The sequence below is a fragment of the Schistocerca cancellata genome, chromosome 3, assembly GCF_023864275.1.
Source record: "Schistocerca cancellata isolate TAMUIC-IGC-003103 chromosome 3, iqSchCanc2.1, whole genome shotgun sequence".
In the NCBI taxonomy this organism is placed as follows: domain Eukaryota; kingdom Metazoa; phylum Arthropoda; class Insecta; order Orthoptera; family Acrididae; genus Schistocerca; species Schistocerca cancellata.
In genome coordinates this window covers 379,238,869-379,256,990 of record NC_064628.1, presented here as the reverse complement: position 1 = coordinate 379,256,990, position 18,122 = coordinate 379,238,869, and the positions used below count along the sequence as shown (strand labels likewise).

The 18,122-nt window shown below is 42.3% G+C and overlaps 1 protein-coding gene across 1 annotated transcript in view; it reads right to left on the bottom strand.

The window, feature by feature from the left end:
* LOC126176718 (beta-1,3-glucan-binding protein-like) overlaps positions 1-5,845 on the bottom strand; it is a 77,705-nt gene extending 71,860 nt beyond the window's left edge. The window contains exon 1 of the mRNA XM_049923886.1: positions 5,626-5,845. Within this exon, the coding sequence (XP_049779843.1) occupies positions 5,626-5,844 (219 nt within the window). The 5' untranslated portion in view covers position 5,845. The remainder of the gene's footprint in view (positions 1-5,625) is intronic.
* Positions 5,846-18,122: the final 12,277 nt, after the last annotated feature.

Sequence of the window (18,122 nt, the reverse complement as noted above, 5' to 3'; positions counted from 1 at the left end):
TACACTTCGCAAATCTGTCGATGAATTTCTGCTGTAGACAGATTTCTTGCTGACAGAAACCGTATCGCTGAGCGAACCTCACACACGGCGGGCGTGTTAATAGTCTTAAACAATTTGAAAGCACAGAACAGAACCATACAGGTTAGCTACAGAGCTGAAACTGAGCACAGCTATTCCCGAGGCATGCTGGTACACGACGCACGCGCTCGTTGCGGTAAGCTTCCGAACTACTAGTGTCTAGAACAAAACGGACCTTACTTAAAAAACACGCCTCGTGCAAACGACGCAAATACTAATCTAATATTGTTCGGTACACCGTCCTCCGTCACCAGTAGAAACATCTGCTCTTGTACCCCTAATATCCTGCATATTACCGCGATCAGTGGTGCGCGCAGTGTGGCGTAGCGGTTAGAGAGTCTGGATGGCGTGCTGCGGGTCGCCATCTCAGAACCTGACAACAGAAATATTATTTGTTTAGTGTTCATCATTTCTGGTAGGTTCATGAAATTCCTTACTCCTGTAATTATTGAATATTCTGAAATATTCGATGTGTGCTTCTGGGAGTTCAGTTGGAAATTCCGTATTCCTGTAATGTCTGAATATTTTGGAATATTCGATACGTGCTATGGGAGTTCAGTTCTCTTCTGTCTGTACTTTGGCGTTCGTAATAAGTATGTTGGCTACAGTAGAGTCGTTCTGTAGTCAGTTTCAAATGCCGGTTCTCTAAATTTCCTCAGTAGTGTTCCTCGAAAGGAACGTCGCTTTACATTCAGCAACTCAAATTTGATCTCCTGAAACATCTCCGTAACACTAGCCTGCTATCCCGACCTACAGGGAACAAATCTAGAAACTCACCTCTCAACTGCTTCCATATCTTCTTTTAATTCGATCTGGTGGGGATCTCAAACACTCGAGCAAATGGTTCAAATGGCTCCTAGCACTATGGGTCTTAACAGCTGAGGTCATCAGTCCCATAGAACTTCGAACTACTTAAACCTAACTAACCTAAGGACATCATACATATCCATGCCAGAGGCAGGACTCGAACCTGCGACCGTAGGGGTCACGCGGTTCCAGACTGTAGCGCCTAGAACCGCTCGGCCACTCTGGCCGGCAAACACTCGAGCAGTACTAGTGTTCTATATGTGGTCGCCTTTACAAATGAACAATACTTCCACAAAGTTATTCCAATAGACCGAAGTCGACCATTTGCCTTCCCTATCACAGTTCTCACATGCTTGTTTTACACTCCTGGAAATGGAAAAAAGAACACATTGACACCGATGTGTCAGACCCACCATACTTGCTCCGGACACTGCGAGAGGGCTGTACAAGCAATGATCACACGCACGGCACAGCGGACACACCAGGAACCGCGGTGTTGGCCGTCGAATGGCGCTAGCTGCGCAGCATTTGTGCACCGCTGCCGTCAGTGTCAGCCAGTTTGCCGTGGCATACGGAGCTCCATCGCAGTTTTTAACACTGGTAGCATGCCGCGACAGCGTGGACGTGAACCGTATGTGCAGTTGACGGACTTTGAGCGAGGGCGTATAGTTGGCATGCGGGAGGCCGGGTGGACGTACCGCCGAATTGCTCAACACGTGGGGCGTGAGGTCTCCACAGTACATCGATGTTGTCGCCAGTGGTCGGCGGAAGGTGCACGTGCCCGTCGACCTGGGACCGGACCGCAGCGACGCACGGATGCACGCCAAGACAGTAGGATCCTACGCAGTGCCGTAGGGGACCGCACCGCCACTTCCCAGCAAATTAGGGACACTGTTGCTCCTGGGGTATCGGCGAGGACCATTCGCAACCGTCTCCATAAAGCTGGGCTATGGTCCCGCACACCGTTAGGCCGTCTTCCGCTCACGCCCCAACATCGTGCAGCCCGCCTCCAGTGGTGTCGCGACAGGCGTGAATGGAGGGACGAATGGAGACGTGTCGTCTTCAGCGATGAGAGTCGCTTCTGCCTTGGTGCCAATTATGGTCGTATGCGTGTTTGGCGCCGTGCAGGTGAGCGCCACAATCAGGACTGCATACGACCGAGGCACACAGGGCCAACACCCGGCATCATGGTGTGAGGAGCGATCTCCTACACTGGCCGTACACCACTGGTGATCGTCGAGGGGACACTGAATAGTGCACGGTACATCCAAACCGTCATCGAACCCATCGTTCTACCATTCCTAGACCGGCAAGGGAACTTGCTGTTCCAACAGGACAATGCACGTCCGCATGTATCCCGTGCCACCCAACGTGCTCTAGAAGGTGTAAGTCAACTACCCTGGCCAGCAAGATCTCCGGATCTGTCCCCCATTGAGCATGTTTGGGACTGGATGAAGCGTCGTCTCACGCGGTCTGCACGTCCAGCACGAACGCTGGTCCAACTGAGGCGCCAGGTGGAAATGGCATGGCAAGCCGTTCCACAGGACTACATCCAGCATCTCTACGATCGTCTCCATGGGAGAACAGCAGCCTGCATTGCTGCAAAAGGTGGATATACACTGTACTAGTGCCGTCATTGTGCATGCTCTGTTGCCTGTGTCTATGTGCCTGTGGTTCTGTCAGTGTGATCATGTGATGTATCTGACCCCAGGAATGTGTCAATAAAGTTTCTCCTTCCTGGGACAATGAATTCACGGTGTTCTTATTTCAATTTCCAGGAGTGTATTTAGTATCGCTTTGCAGCCTTACACCCAGATATTTAAACGGCGTTACTGTGTCTAGCATAATACTACTAATGCTATACCCTATTATGAGGGGTTTGGTTTTCCTACCCGATTGCTTAACTTAAATTTTTCTACATTTACAGCTACCTGTCATTCTTCACAATAACTACAAATCTTGCTTAAGTCATCTTGAATCTTCATACAGTCACTCAACTTTGACACCTTCTCATACAAGAAAGATTAGTGACTACGAGAGCAGTGATGTTACAATAAAATTTAAGAGCATTTAATTGCAGTGCACAAATAATTCATTCTTACACTCAATGTTTTATTTGTATTTAATTATCAGCCCATTACTCGTGTCATTCCATATGGACGAAACAATTTCATTTATAGATTCTTCCATTACTTGTTGGTAGAAAACGTCCATATTTAAGGTTAAAAACAAGTGCACTGTTTTTATTCTACCAGTTTTTTTTTCATTTCTAACTGGTTTTCGGTCCATTTCCAACTGGTTTTCGGTGTTTTGGGACGTCTTCAGGAATCCACTATCTAGAGTCTGGAAGGGACTCTACTTCTTAGGTAACCAAACATTATAAGCAAAGGCACGATCCACTTGTATATAGTGTTGCGCATCAGTCTTGTTTCTTGACATTGACATTACAATGTACACAATGGAAATATCAAACACAATAAATAATTAAACTATACAATATTATAGATTAAATGATAATAATGCTAAATTTTGTGAGGTCTTGACATTGGCTGAGAAGCTGATAAACCCTGCCCTCTTCACTTATGTTGTGCGACAAACACGTTTTTTAAGACTGTAAACTGTAGACAACGAACAGTATTATACACAGTAATTGAAATGCGCAATCTTCTACAGTTTATATGGTTATGATAGTACAGTTTGTGAAGTCGTGCCATTGGCTGAGAACTACCTAAGTGGAGTAGTAACTTACGCTGTACAACAAACATGTTTTGCATTGTAAATTACATTTTCATGCAGTAGGCAATAATAAACGCAATCCGTGGTTAAAATAAACAATGTTAAAGTATTACAAGTTATATTGTTCAAGTTTGTGAGGTAAGCAAGATAAGGAATAGGAAATTGTGTTTTAATTTTGTGTAGCAGTATGTGGACATTGTGGCGCTTTGTGAGTATGTGGCCGTTTGATTGCATCATATGAAGCAAACGAACAATTACAGCTGAGCACATCACAAATTTTAAGTGTCACGTGATGCAGTCAACCAGCCCTACACCCACAAACCACCACAATGACCACATATTGCTGCACAAAATTAAAACACAACGAAATTTCGTATTTCTTACCTTGCTTACCTTACAAAATTCAACAATATAACTTGTAATACTTTAACATCGTTTATTTTAACCAAGTAATGCGTTTAATGTTGCCCATTGCATAAAAATGTACTAATAATTTACAATGTAAAACATGTTTGTTGCTCAATGTAAGTTACTAGTGCACTTGTATAATTCTCAGCCAATGTCACAACCTCATGAACTACGGCATTATAAAAATATAACGCCTAACACTGTAAGATGGTGCATTTTAATTGTTGTGTATAATACTATTAGTGCCTAAAGTTTAACTTTTAATCTTAACAACATATTTGTTGCATAGCATTTATGAAGAGTGCTCAGTTTGACAGTTTCTCACCCAGTGTCAAGACCTCACAAAATTTAGCATTATCGTCGTTTAACCTTTAATATTGTGTAGTTTAATTATTTACTGTGCTTAACATTTTCCATTGCGTAAATTGTAATTTCGACATTAAGGGTGGTAGGACGTCAAATGGGCCGGTTTGGAGCAGGAGAGGCACCACATGATATTTTAATTTCCACAGTTTATACTTTTACAAATAAATTCATAAAACTTTGTCAACATGACCAGGAAGGATTCAGGATTCAAACTCATAGCAATGAAAGTTCAAAACTATAACCAAATAAATTTTTTTTACGTTTGAAATTTCATAATTTTTTCACTTACTATTGGCTGCATTTGTTGCTATAGGTACACTTTTCTTCATTAATTAAGAGAGATTCTTCGATGAATTTTGCACAGCATACAAACCATACTTACAGGTGTATGAAAATCTAGAATTTATTCAATTAATGAATGAGCTGTTACATTTTAAACTTCATGTTTAGAAAAAACTGAAATTTTATGTTTAATTACCTCAATTTTTAGCACAGTTTATAATAGATTTGGAAAATTCTAGAGTTTCATACACCTTTAAGTATGGTTTGTATGCTGTGCAAAATTCATCGAAGGATCTCCCATACTTATGAAGAACAGTGTACCTATAGCAACGAATGCAGCCAATAATAAGTGAAAAAAAAATGATGACATTTCACATGTAAAAAATATATTTTGTTATATTTTTGAACTTACACTTCTATGAGCGTGAATCCTGAACCCTTCCTCGTCATGCTGACAATGTTTTATGAATTTATTTGTAAAAGTATAGACAGTGGAAATTAAAATGTCCTGTGGTGCCTCTCCTGTTCCAAGTCGGCCAGTTTGACGTCCTATCCCCCTTAAGAAACAAGTCTGATGCACAATACTATATACAAGTGGCTTGTATCTTTGCTTATAATGTTTGGTTACCTAAGGAATAGTGTCCCTTTCAGACGATAGTCAGTGGTTTCCTGAAAATAGTACAAAACACCGAAAACTAGCTTGAAATAAAAATCAGTAGAACAAAAACAGCTTACGCGTCATTCAACCTCAAAAAACAAAAAAAAAGGGAAGAAGTAATTGTTGGTTGCGAAGCGTTACGAAGAAGCAGAATTCCGTGGTGCTACCAGAAAGGAGTAGGCGCTAGCGGTCGTTGCAACAAGATGTTAGAAACGTCCTCTCGCTAATGTGGAGATTCACTGCGTGCGTCATTTTTTGCGCAGTGCACGGACGTTCGCACCGACACTCACCCCTCCGCCGGACATGGTGATCTCGTGCTGCCACACGCTCAGGTCGAAGTCCTCAAAGTCGTCGGCGAAGATCATGTCGCCGCTGCAGATGGTGACGGGCGCCTTGGTGCCAGAGGCGGTAGTCTGTGAGGCCGTGCATTGCGCGAGGCAGCCGCAGGGCAAGCTCGCCGCTGCCGCCACCAGCACCGCAACCAACAAGGCGTGCGCGTTCCTCGACATCTCGCAGACGACTGACGGCTGCCGCACGGCGTCCGCACTTTTCTACGTCGGCTAATCTCGCATGCGCATGCGCAACAGTATTAAGGGAATCCCGCAATCGGACGCGCATCGGAATACGTGAGACGACGCCGTCGTTACGTCATACGTCAGGGTGACACAGTGACCTCGACACTGCATTTTAATTTATTTTCACCTTAGACAAGTCTTAAAGCTGACCATTACCGCAGATAACATTTTAGGGGTAGCCGGAACGATGAAAATGAAAAAATTAACGTTTCTTTGTTTTTTCATTATGAAATTATTTGGAGTTTTCTTAATTCTAAGTGTATTTTTATCGCTGCAAAGTTCACGCGCCGCGTAAACGGTTGTACGACTTGGTGTGTCACCTCTGACGGCACCGCTCGGGGCTGCAAGCAGGATATCTTTGCGGAATTAGACAGTGTTTTGTTTTCCAACGTTGTATGGCTTTATCTCTGTGACAAGTGACTGTTCATATCGGTAAACATAAACGCTATACCGTGTGTGTTGACTTGTGGAGTTTGCTTTGTGCTGTTTAGCTGTTCAATTTTGCGTATTTGACGAATTTTGCTGGTACCTGTTTTACGTATTTGTTTTGTGGATATCAATATGCCCCGTTTCAGCAATAGAGTGTTTAAGAAAAGACACGACGATGGAAGAAGAAATCTTTTGTTGTTTCGAAGGGAGATGCTGCTCAGACTACTTCACCGACTACTCCAAATGAATGTGATAGCACTTCTTCCAGCAAGAAACTTTGTGACAGCAAAGAAAAATTTTAAAACTATGAACATTCCCTTGCTCTCTACTATTTTGGAACATAACGTATTATGCCAAGTTTGAAGAGGACTGGAATTGAAAATAACTTCACACATTGGTTTGCCATGTAAAATGTTATTGAAGTGTAACAAATGTGCTGCAGAAGTTTCGTTTTCTAATTCTAATATTATTCCTCGTAGTGCCAATAGTGAAAAGAAGGTGTATGATATACATGTTAGGCTGGTGTATGGCTCGCGTTGCATTGGCAAGGGCAGTGCTCCAGGGACAATGTTATGTGGAATTATGAACTTGCCAAATCACCAACCAAGATTAGATTTTATAATGAATTGGTGGGATCTTCTGCTGAAGATATTGCTCAAGCAACAATGAAGAAAGCAGTTGAAGAAGCTGTGACAGATTATGGGAATTGTAGAGATTTAACTTTTGCTTTAGATGGATCATGGCAACGTTGAGGTCATAAATCTCTAAATGGAGTTGTGACAGCTACCAGTGGAGACAGTTGCAAAGTAATTGATGTTGCTATTCTCTCAAAACATTGTAGATGTAAGGGCAATAAGCCGGCCGGTGTGGCCGAGCGGTTCTAGGCGTTACAGTCTGGAACTGAGCCACCGCTACGGTCGCAGGTTCGAATCCTGCCTCGGGCATGGATGTGTGTGATGTCCTTAGGTTGGTTAGGTTTAAGTAGTTCTAAGTTCTAGGGGACTGATAACCTCAGATGTTAAGTCTCATAGCGCTCAGAGCCATTTGAGCCATTTTGTAAGGTCAATACCAAGGACGAACATAGTGGAAGTTTTCACGGCACGAGTGGAACGATGGAAGTAAAGGGAGTGAAAGCAATTTTTTCCAGATCAAAGGAGTAGTATAATATACGATAAACTATCTAGGAGGTGGTGATTCTAAGCTGTAGAGGAACTCAAACCTTATGGCAATGAAATTCACATTAAAAAACAGGAATGCAGTGGACACGTGCAGAAGCGCATGGGGGCTCGCTTGCGCAAACTAAAGCAGACATTAGGACCCCAGAAGCTTAGTGATGGTAAGACCCTTGGAGGAAGAGGAACATTTTCTCAAAAACTGCTAACAGTATATCAATGAATTTTATACACAATATTGTTTGCTTCTTTTCCTTCATTTTTATAACAAGTTGTAAAAAAGAATATTGTGTAATTCAAGAGTTATAGAAGAAAAGGTGCAAAATTTTGGAGGAAAAAATAAGCATCTGCTTAAAAAAATTGTAAAACAAAAACCAATAAATATTTCTTAACATGGCATTATAGCTTTGTAGATAAATATTCACTGAATATGTAGTCCTAATTTCAGAGCAATATGTTTAATGGTTTTAGAAAAAATGTTCCTTGTATTTGCTAAAATTAACATGGAGGAGATGGATCGTTCCTGCTCCCCTTTAAAGCGATGCTACCGTCACTGTAGAGCGTAGGGAACCATCGTAAGTCTTGACATTCAGCTTTTACAGTCAAAGGGAAATCAGGATAAGACACAGAGCACAGTAATTTATCGTGAGATCGTACAGTTGGCAGATACAGAAATTGGAGGCACATTTGTAATCTACATAGACATTTGGATCTACACTGAGGCGCCAAAAGTCATGGGACGGCGATATGCAGGTACACAGAAGGCGATAGTATCGCGTACGCAAGGTATAAAAGGGCAGTGCATTGGCAGAGCTGGCATTGTACTCAGAAGATACATCTGAAAAGGTTTCCGACGTGATTAAGGCTGCACAACGGGCATTAACATGCGAGGTGCGACAATAAAGTAATGAGACTGATTTTCTTTGCAATATGTGGCAACCCTGCAGGCTTCCGTAGGCACAATATCTTTGACCTTGGCCTATAAGCTGCTTCTAGCCGAAGTGACACATCAATGCAACTGCTTAGTCGTGAGTTGTGCTGTAATAAGTTAACACGTGTTTGTGTCTCTCGTCACGGAAATGGAACCGCATAATACTGCGCAACGGTATGGCATTTCTTTTTGCGGTAAATTGGGTGAAAACGCCTATGAATGGGACAGTGCTCAAATGGTTTGAATCATACCCAACTGGAAGAGTGCAGAAAGTTGAAATAAACAGTTCACATAATATGTAAAAAAACTGGTGATTTCTCAAACTGGGGAACAATCAAGATTGGGGTGCCGCAAGGTTCGGTCTTGGATCCTCTGCTGTTCTTAATATATATTAATGACTTGCCATTCTATATTCACGAAGACGCAAAGCTGGTACTTTTTGCCAATGATACAACTATAGCTATCACACCCAACAGACAAGAATTAACTGGTGAAATTGTAAACGATGTTTTTCAGAAAATCATTAAGTGGTTCTCTGCAAATGGGCTCTCATTAAACTTCGACAAGACACAGTATATACAGTTCTACACAGTAAATGGAATGACACCATTAATAAATATAGACTTCGATCAGAAATCGGTAGCTAAGGTACAATATTCCAAATTTCTAGGTGTATGCATTGAATAGGGGTTTAACTGAAAAAAACACACTGAGGATATGATGAAACGTTTGAGTTCAGCTACTTATGCTATTAGGGTCATTGCAAATTTTGGCGATATACATCTGAGTAATTTAGCTTACCACACTTGTTTTCATTCTCTGCTTTCGTATGGCATCATATTCTGGGGTAACTCATCATTGAGTAAAAGAGTATTCATTGCACAAAAGCGTGTAATCAGAATAATTGCTGGAGCTCATCCAAGATCATCCTGCAGACACTCATTTAAAGAACTAAAGATATTCACTGTAGCCACACAATATACATATTCACTTACGAAATTTGTTATTAACAATCCGAACGAATTCAAAATAATTGCAGTGTACATGGCTACAGCACTAGGAGAAAGGATGATCTTCTCTACTCAAGGTTAAATTTAACTTTGGCTCAGAAGGGGGTAAATTATGCTGCCACAAAAGCCTTTGGTCACTTACCTAATAGCATCAAGAGTCTGACAGATAGCCATATAGCATTTAAAAGGAAATTAAAAGAATGTCTTAATGGCAACTCCTTCTACTCATTAGATGAATTTTTGGATATAGTAAGTGGGTAATTTCCCCAACCCCCACAAAAAATTAAAGATACTGAGTGCCATGTAATATTTTGTGTAATGTAATATCTTGTATAGACACCTTTTATTAACCTGACACGTTCCACATCATTACGAAGTGTCGTATTCATGATCTATGGAACAAGTACTAATCTAATCTAATCTAACGAAAACTTACGGTGAGCTTCAGAAGGCTTTTGGAGAGGAGGTTATGTCAAGAGCTCAAGTTTTTCGTTGGCATAGAATGTTTAGTGAAGGCAGAACGAATGTTGAAGTTCAAGACAGCAGTGGAAGACCACGCATGCTTGTGTGCTTCTTTGATTCCAAGGAAATTCTTCATAAAGAGTGGGTGCCTCCTGGACAAACAGTTAACCAATATTACTACAAAGAAATTTTAGAAAGACTTCGTAAAAGAGTTCTTCGTGTCCGTGCCTACATTGCTGATAACTGGATTCTGCATCACGATAATGCGCCATCCCATACTGCTCTGTCAGTACAACCATTTTTAACCTCAAAACAAATTTCAGTTATACCACCCACCTTATTCACCAGATATCGCTCTGTGCGACTTTTCTCTATTTCCAAGAGTCAACACGGCGGTCAAGGGACGCCATTTTCAAACAAACAAGATGTCCAAAAAAGCTGTGACATGGGTCTTGGAGAATATTACAGAAGATAAGTTCCAGAAATGTTACCAACAATGGCAGAAGCGCTGGAGAAAGTGTGTGCAATCAGAAGGGAACTACTTTGAAGGAGACAACACTAAACTTGATTAAAACGGTAACTAACATTTTTTTCACATCAGTCTCATTACTTTATTGCCGGCCGGTGTGGCCAAGCGGTTCTAGGCGCTTCAGTCTGGAACCGCACGACCGCTACGGTCGCAGGTTCGAATCCTGCCTCGGGCATGGATATGTGTGATGTCCTTAGGTTAGTTAGGTTTAAGTAGTTCTAAGTTCTAGGGGACTGATGACCTCAGATGTTAAGCCCCATAGTGCTCAGAGCCATTTGAAGCAATCATTACTTTATTGTCGTACCTTGTACTTTGAGTGCGGAATGGTAGCTGTATCTAGACGCATGGGACCTTCTGTTTCAGAAATCATTAGGGAATTCAGTATTCCGATATCCACAGTGCCAAGAGTGTGCCGATAATACCAAATTTCAGGCATTACCTTTCACCGACGGCCTTCCCTTAATGACAGAGAGCAGTAGCGTTTGGGTAGAGTTGTCAGTGCTAACAGACAACCAAAATTGCGTGAAATAACCGCATAAATCACCGAGAGAGATACGACGAACGTATCCGTTAGAACAGTGCGGTAGAATTTGTTGTTAATGAGCAGTAGACAACCGACGCGATTGACTTTGCTTACAGCACGACATCGAATGCAGCGCCTATCCTGGGCTCGTGACCGTATCTGTTGGACCCTAGACGACCGGAAAATTGTACCCTGGTCAGATGAGTGCCTATGTCAGTTGGTAAAACCTGATATTAGGGTTCTAGTGTGGCGCAGACCCTGCGAAGTCATGGACCACAGTTGTCAGCAACACACTGTGCAAGCCGGTAGTGGCTCCATAACGGAGTGGGGTGTGTTTACATGGAGTGGCCTGTTTCCTCTGGTCCAACTGAACCACTGCAAATGGTTATGTTCAGATTTTTGGATAGCATTTCCAGCCATTAACGAAATTCATGTTCCCAAACAGCGATGCACCATGTCACTGTGTCACAATTGTTCATGAATGGTTTGAAGAACATTCTGGACCATTCGATCGAATGATTTGACTAGCCAGATCGCCCACATGAACCCCATCGAACATTTATGGGACGTAATCGTGAGGTTCATTGGTACACAAAATCCTGTACTGGCTACACTTCCGCAATTATGGAAGCATGGCAGCATGGCTCACTATTTCTATGGGTGACTTCCAACGACTTGTTGAGTCCATGCCAGGTCGAGTTGCTGCCGTACACCGGAAAATACGAAGTCTGACACGATATTAGGAGGTATCTCATGACATTTGTCACCACAGTGTACAGGGCATTAAAAAAGAATTCCATATTTTGAGAGGTGGTAGGATGGACGAAAGAAAGAAAAAAATTGCCTGTTAAATATGGGTTCTAAAATGCATAGCTTAAGAGTTATGAGCACATGCTAATCTTCTCTACTGTGAAACACATCTCTTCTACTGCAAGGTCTTTTCAATTACAAACGATCTACAGAATACGATAAACAAATAAGGACACTTTCCTCTGTTTATCTCCACGGGTACAGCATGAAGGAAACATTTCTTAGTGATGTTACTGTAAACCAGGGCTTCACAACATACGTGGTCGCGGAGCAAGCTGTGAGCAGCAAGGCGCGAGCACGGAGCACCGCGAGCACGCTACCCCCACTACCGGACCAGAGCGGAGAGTGGGGAAAGTCAGGTGGGGCACACAACAGCTGCCGCCAGTCAATGTAAATCCGTGGCCACCTGCAGGGATATCACTCACGAATTATTACTGCAACAAATGAAACAAATAAAGGAGAATGTACACATGCCACATAATTTTATTAGCGTAGTGTATGCCTCTACATTCGCATTAATTTGTGAACTGTCACACAATAAAAGGTGTCACTGAAGTATGGGATTCTCGGTTATCTTGTACTTTTTGCCCTTTACAATTGCGTCTATGTTCGGAGTAACAGTTCTTGTGCATTTTAGGCGCAGCGTGCAGTTTAAATTTCGATCAGACAACGCGTTTCTCAGGCGCGTCTTGTTACATTTCATTGCAGAGAACAGTTTTTCACAAACATACGTGGAACCGAACAATGATATTATTGTAGCCGCCAGTTTGTGCAAACGAGGAAATCTATCCTGAGGGAAATGTATGTAGAATTCCAAAATGTTTTTCTTGTTCTGAAATTTGTCTCTGTATTCTCTGTCACACAGCAGGTCAATAATTGCTTGCTGCAGCTCAGGACGAATCTCTTAAATATTCGCTGAATATGGAGAGAACAGATCAAAATCACTGTCTAGTGCTTTCAGATATTGAAAGCGCTGATCAACTAAACTATGTAATAACGTTCACAGTCTTTGTGAACATCTTGCATGGATAAATCTGCTAAGAACGAGAGATCACATTCAAACGTGCGCGCGCATTTCCCCTCCCTCCCTACGCCGCGACCTTGCACCTGCTCGCGAGCACGTGCCTGAGCAGACGCGAGTACTCGCGCTCAAAACCGGCCAGTTGTTAAGCCCTGCTATAAACCTATTCAAAGTTCTGGTTAAGCATAGTGCGTACATTAGCTGTAATGGAATTATTTGAGATTGACTAATAGGACCTAACATACTACCAAACAGGTTGACTGGTGCCAGTTGTCGTCAGATTCTATGAAACTACTTGCCTGTACTGCTAAAGGAGGTACAATTCCAACAACAGCTTGAGTTGTGGTCTGTGCATTATGAAGTACGAGCCCTGAGAAACGTTCAAGAACACCTCACGCAGATATTTAATGGATAACGGATTGGTCTTGAAGGTCCAGTACCGTTCCCTCCATCTTAATGCCTTGCACTTTTGGTCGTGGGGACTCAGAGAGCGCGTGATTACCTACGATGTTGGACAGACTCGTGCCTTACTGTGAACGTCCACCATACTGAGAACCTCCTTCAGCGACGGATCACAGGTGCAGGTCGTGTGTAATAGCAAGTAGATTACGTCAGCGGCTCTGCTGTTTCACAGTAACAATATGTGTCTTTATTTACAGTTTATGTAGATCGTAATAGGAAACAACACGCAGCACAACAGATGTGTTTCATGGTATCGAAGTCGAATGAGTGCTCATAGCTCTTAAGGTATTCATCTTAAAGCCCATGCTTACTAGACATATTTTCTTTGATTTGGTCCTTACAACTTCTCAAATCTTGGAATATTTTTTTGAAGACCCTGTATGTTCCACAATCCATTGTACAGAGCGTGACAGAGGGTACATCAAAGAAATATTTTCGATTTCTTTTATCCTATTCCATTCACATACTGAGCGAAGGAAACTGTCCACAGTCTCCTTCGAGTGCAAGCTCTTCCATTCATATTCCCCGAACATTTCAGTTTCAAATGGCTCCATCTACCTATTATGATTAGCAGACCGTCTCTCAGTTTCTTTGTTGCCATCATGTCTATTTCGTAAAAACTACACATACTGGAACGATGTTCTGGAGCCGGCCGGAGTGGCCGAGCGGTTCTAGGCGCTACAGTCTGGAACCGCGCGACCGCTACGGTCGCAGGTTCGAATCCTGCCTCGGGCATGGATTCGTGTGATGTCCTTAGGTTAGTTAGGTTTAAGTAGTTCTAAGTTCTAGGGGACTGATGACCTCAGCAGTTAAGTTCCATTGTGCTCAGAGCCATTTGAACCATTTTTGATACTCTGGAGCTGTTTGGTCGGGCGAATCGTTGTGTGCAGTTTCCGTTAAAAGTTGCATTGAGTTTTTCCTGAACCCTTCTGGCATATGTAAACCTAATACTGACGTTACATGATCGGCCCCTTTTTCATCGCTTCTTAGTATTAGCCTCAAATTGTAACACGAACTGATATGTTAAAGAAGTTCACCACTGATTTTGTAATGGGATAGTAGCGAGTTTTTATTCTTGGTTGTAGTCATTATCTTTCATTCATCCACATTTAAAGAGACGAAAGTTTTGTGCAAGTCTCCTTGCATTGTCTTGCAATTTTACAACGACTATACTTTACTATAAACAATTGTCTAGATAGCGAAAAATCTCAGTGCTGCCGATCCCATCTGACAAATCGTTTATGTAAAACATTACAGGCCGATCTGCGTTTCATTGAGGCAAACACAATGTTACTTTCATGACTGTCGAACGCTCGTCTTCCAATGTAACGTACTGGGCTCTATTGTTCAAATACTATTGGACCTAACCACATAGCTGCGAAAACACTCCCAATGATTCTGGTTAGTAATCGACGATTTCATGTGGTGTTGAACACCTTCCGGAAGTCTGAGATAACAGAATTTGCCAATTCAGCCGCCACTGTTTGCAAGATGTCGAATACGAATACAGCAACCTGTGACGAGTGGTTTTTCCTGTATCCGTGTTGATCAGATGAGAGAAACATTCTTTCCTCTAGGAACGCCTTAGAGTCTGAGGTTAGAATGTGTTCTAGGTTCCTGCACAAGCGGACGTCTGAAGTGGGACTGAAGTATTTCTCCACGTATTGTCACTTTGATTTTCCTCAGCTTTTTTCCACACCATCTCACGCGAGCTGCGAAATGATTTCCTCATAAGACCACGGCGGAATACTTTTCTACATTTGGCGTGAGCATGAGGACTTTGTTGTAGGTTAGAGAAACTGCTCCAAAGGGCCGGTTATCTATTAAGTAACCCGTTCACAGAGAGGACTAGATCAGCCACATAAGTTTAAAGTGAAACATTCGTCACCAAAGGACAGAAATGTGGTATCATCTTCAGAAGCGTTATAGATAGTGTCGCAGAATCACTGTTATTTACGCAGCGATAGGCTGATTTCGGCCGTTAGCCGTTCACAATTGCATACTCTTATATTCTCAATAAGTTCGAGCGAGAACAGCTCCATGCTGCAGTGAGTTATACAAGTCCAATAAAACGCTATTATGTAGGTAAACCATTGGGAAATTTGCGATAGGTAGCTCAAAACAATGGTTTCAAACCACGAATAATACACAGATTATACGCAGATAAATTAAAGAAAAGTAGAACGACAACTGACTTCGAAATCACCCCAGCTATAGAAAATGAAGTAGTGAGGAAAACCAAGTGCGCCTCAGTACCGTGAATTGGTAAAATCTAGGACAGAATCGGACGGGTTTTTAATGAAAACGAAAGTAAATGTCACTTTCTTTACTGATCATACGCACCACACAAAGAGAAAATTGGATCCTTTATCAAGGTCTGCAGTCTGCGAAATTAACTATGGCGGTTGTCTGAAATTTCGTGTAGGTCAGACGGGACGTAATTTCAAGGCCGGATTTCACAGTGCCAAGCGATCGCCCACACCACTTCAGAGGCCACCAAAGCACTACAAATTCTACATTCAGGCGAGGAAGGAAGAGTTATGAATGCACTCTGGGAAATACAAATATACACGCACCCTAAGAAGAAGAACGATCAAACAGAATTTCCTAGCATAAGTTTTTTGCAGAATTTGATGGAATGGAAAGGTATAAACACAATTAAATATGTCCTGTTGTGTGACAACTTACAGTTTTGTCAACCTATGAAAGTTCTCAGGTTTAAAGCTTTATAAAGTTTGTTTTAAAGGTATGGTTTATTTTTATAGAACGACTTACTGTGTGTCATGACTTAGGCGTGAACATATTTCTATGTACAAGGAGGAATACATATATAACAATAATTTCAATCACACCGACAAAGGATTTATGATAGTGTGCTACAAAGTCTACGACGCATACCAGTAAGAGCGATCAGCTAGGCTGTGGGGACTGCATTTCGGTACATTTTTGATCAGCTGTTCACTACAAAGTGGACAGCGTCGAATCAACCCGGGTAAGTGTGAGTAATGATGTCCTATGTTCACGCTGGCTGAGAAAGCCTGCATTGTCCAGACATTTACTTATTCCAATCTCCTATTAGTCCATTTCCTCCTCTCTCCTCCATTTGTCGATCTCCCTCTTCTCTCTCTATCCACCTTCTCCTCCCCACACTCTCTTCCCAGCTCCTCTCTCTTCCTCCAGCTCTTCTCCCCCATCTCTCTATCCCTGTCCCTGTTCACCTCTACCACTCCCCCTCTCTGCCCACCTCCACCACAACTTCTCTCTGTCCATCTCCTCCACACCCACTCTCTGTCTGTCTCCTCCTGTTCCTCTTTCTGTCTCCTTCTCTTCCTCCCCCCTCTCTGTCAATCTGCTCCTTCCTCCTGTGTCCATCTCTTCCTCCCCTTCAAATACTATCTCCTCCTCCCTTCTCTCTGTCTTCTTCTCCTCCTGCCCCTTCCCCTGTCCATCTCCTCCTCTCTACTCTCTGTGTCCATCTCGTTCTTCTCCCTTTCTCTGTCCATTTCTTCCTCCCCCACTATCCCTTCCTTCCCCTTTCTCTACCCATCTTCTCCTCTTCCCTTTTTTGTCCATCTCTTCCGCCTTTCTCTGTATGTCCCCCCCCCCCCAAACCTCTGTCCATCTCCTCCTCCTTCTCTTCCTGTCTGCGCCTATCTCCTCCTTCCCTCACCCATATCTGTCCATTTCATCATCAACACTCCCTCTCTCTCCACCTTATCACACTCACCCCAATAGGAGGCTGGTGGTTCTTACCACTACAGTATTTCTTTCCAGATTGGAAGTATCGTGTATCAAATTTGATCGAAATTTCCAGAATGAAATTTTCACTCTGGAGTGGGCGGTGATATGAAACTTAGTGGCAGATTAAAACTGTGTGCCCGTCAATGACTCGAACTCGGGACCTTTGCCTTTCGCGGGCTATTGCTCTACCAACTTGCCCGCGAAAGGCAAAGGTCCCGAGTTCGAGTCTCGGTCCGGCACACAGTTTTAATCTCCCAGGAAGTTCGATTGAAATTATTCTAGGGGTTTAGGATTAGCTTTATACGAGTGACTTTGCTTGTATACGCACATGTCAAATATATTTCACACATATTTAACATCTTTCACACATATTTATAAACATATTTCACCTGTACGTCTAGCGAATTTCGACCTGCAGTTTAATTTTCACAAATCTTAATGTTTACGACGTTGTATGCCTTGAACTATGTGTTGTTCAGTTGTATAATTTTGTTGGTACATCCAGTGGTCTCTTTGCCTGCTGTCTGAGAAATGTGCTGTGAATAGAGTTAGTAATAAATGAGTAGTAAATTAAAACATTATGTATGATGCGGAAGTTTCTCATGCATCTCAGTGTTTATGAAATCATATCTCCTGAACTATTTGTCGTAAAATGGTATATTTTTCTACGTACATTCAGCGACATATTTTGATGCTGTCTTGCCGAATGTGCTACGAATAGCGTTAGTAGCAAAGAAGTAATAGATTAAAACGTCTTGCATGATGCGGTAGTGTTATTCTCGCTTCTGAGTATTTGACGTCGTGTCTGCTGAACTATATGACGTAGAATCATATATTTTTGTGGGTTGTAACGAGTCTTACCACGTCAGAACTTTCGTATCTCAACTGAAGTGTTCGATTCCGTACAAATTTCGATTTGACTTAATTTCTACACCTAAATTACACATTCCACATCCAAAGATAAGCTTGCATATACTTGCTCCTCAACATACTACTTTTCAGGTAATATAATTTTATTTTTCCTATCGATCCATTTACCAACATCGATCTTGGACCATTAAACTTAGTAATCAGAATTGTTGACTTAAATGCGTAAAAAATAGTTTACAGTGATCCTAATAT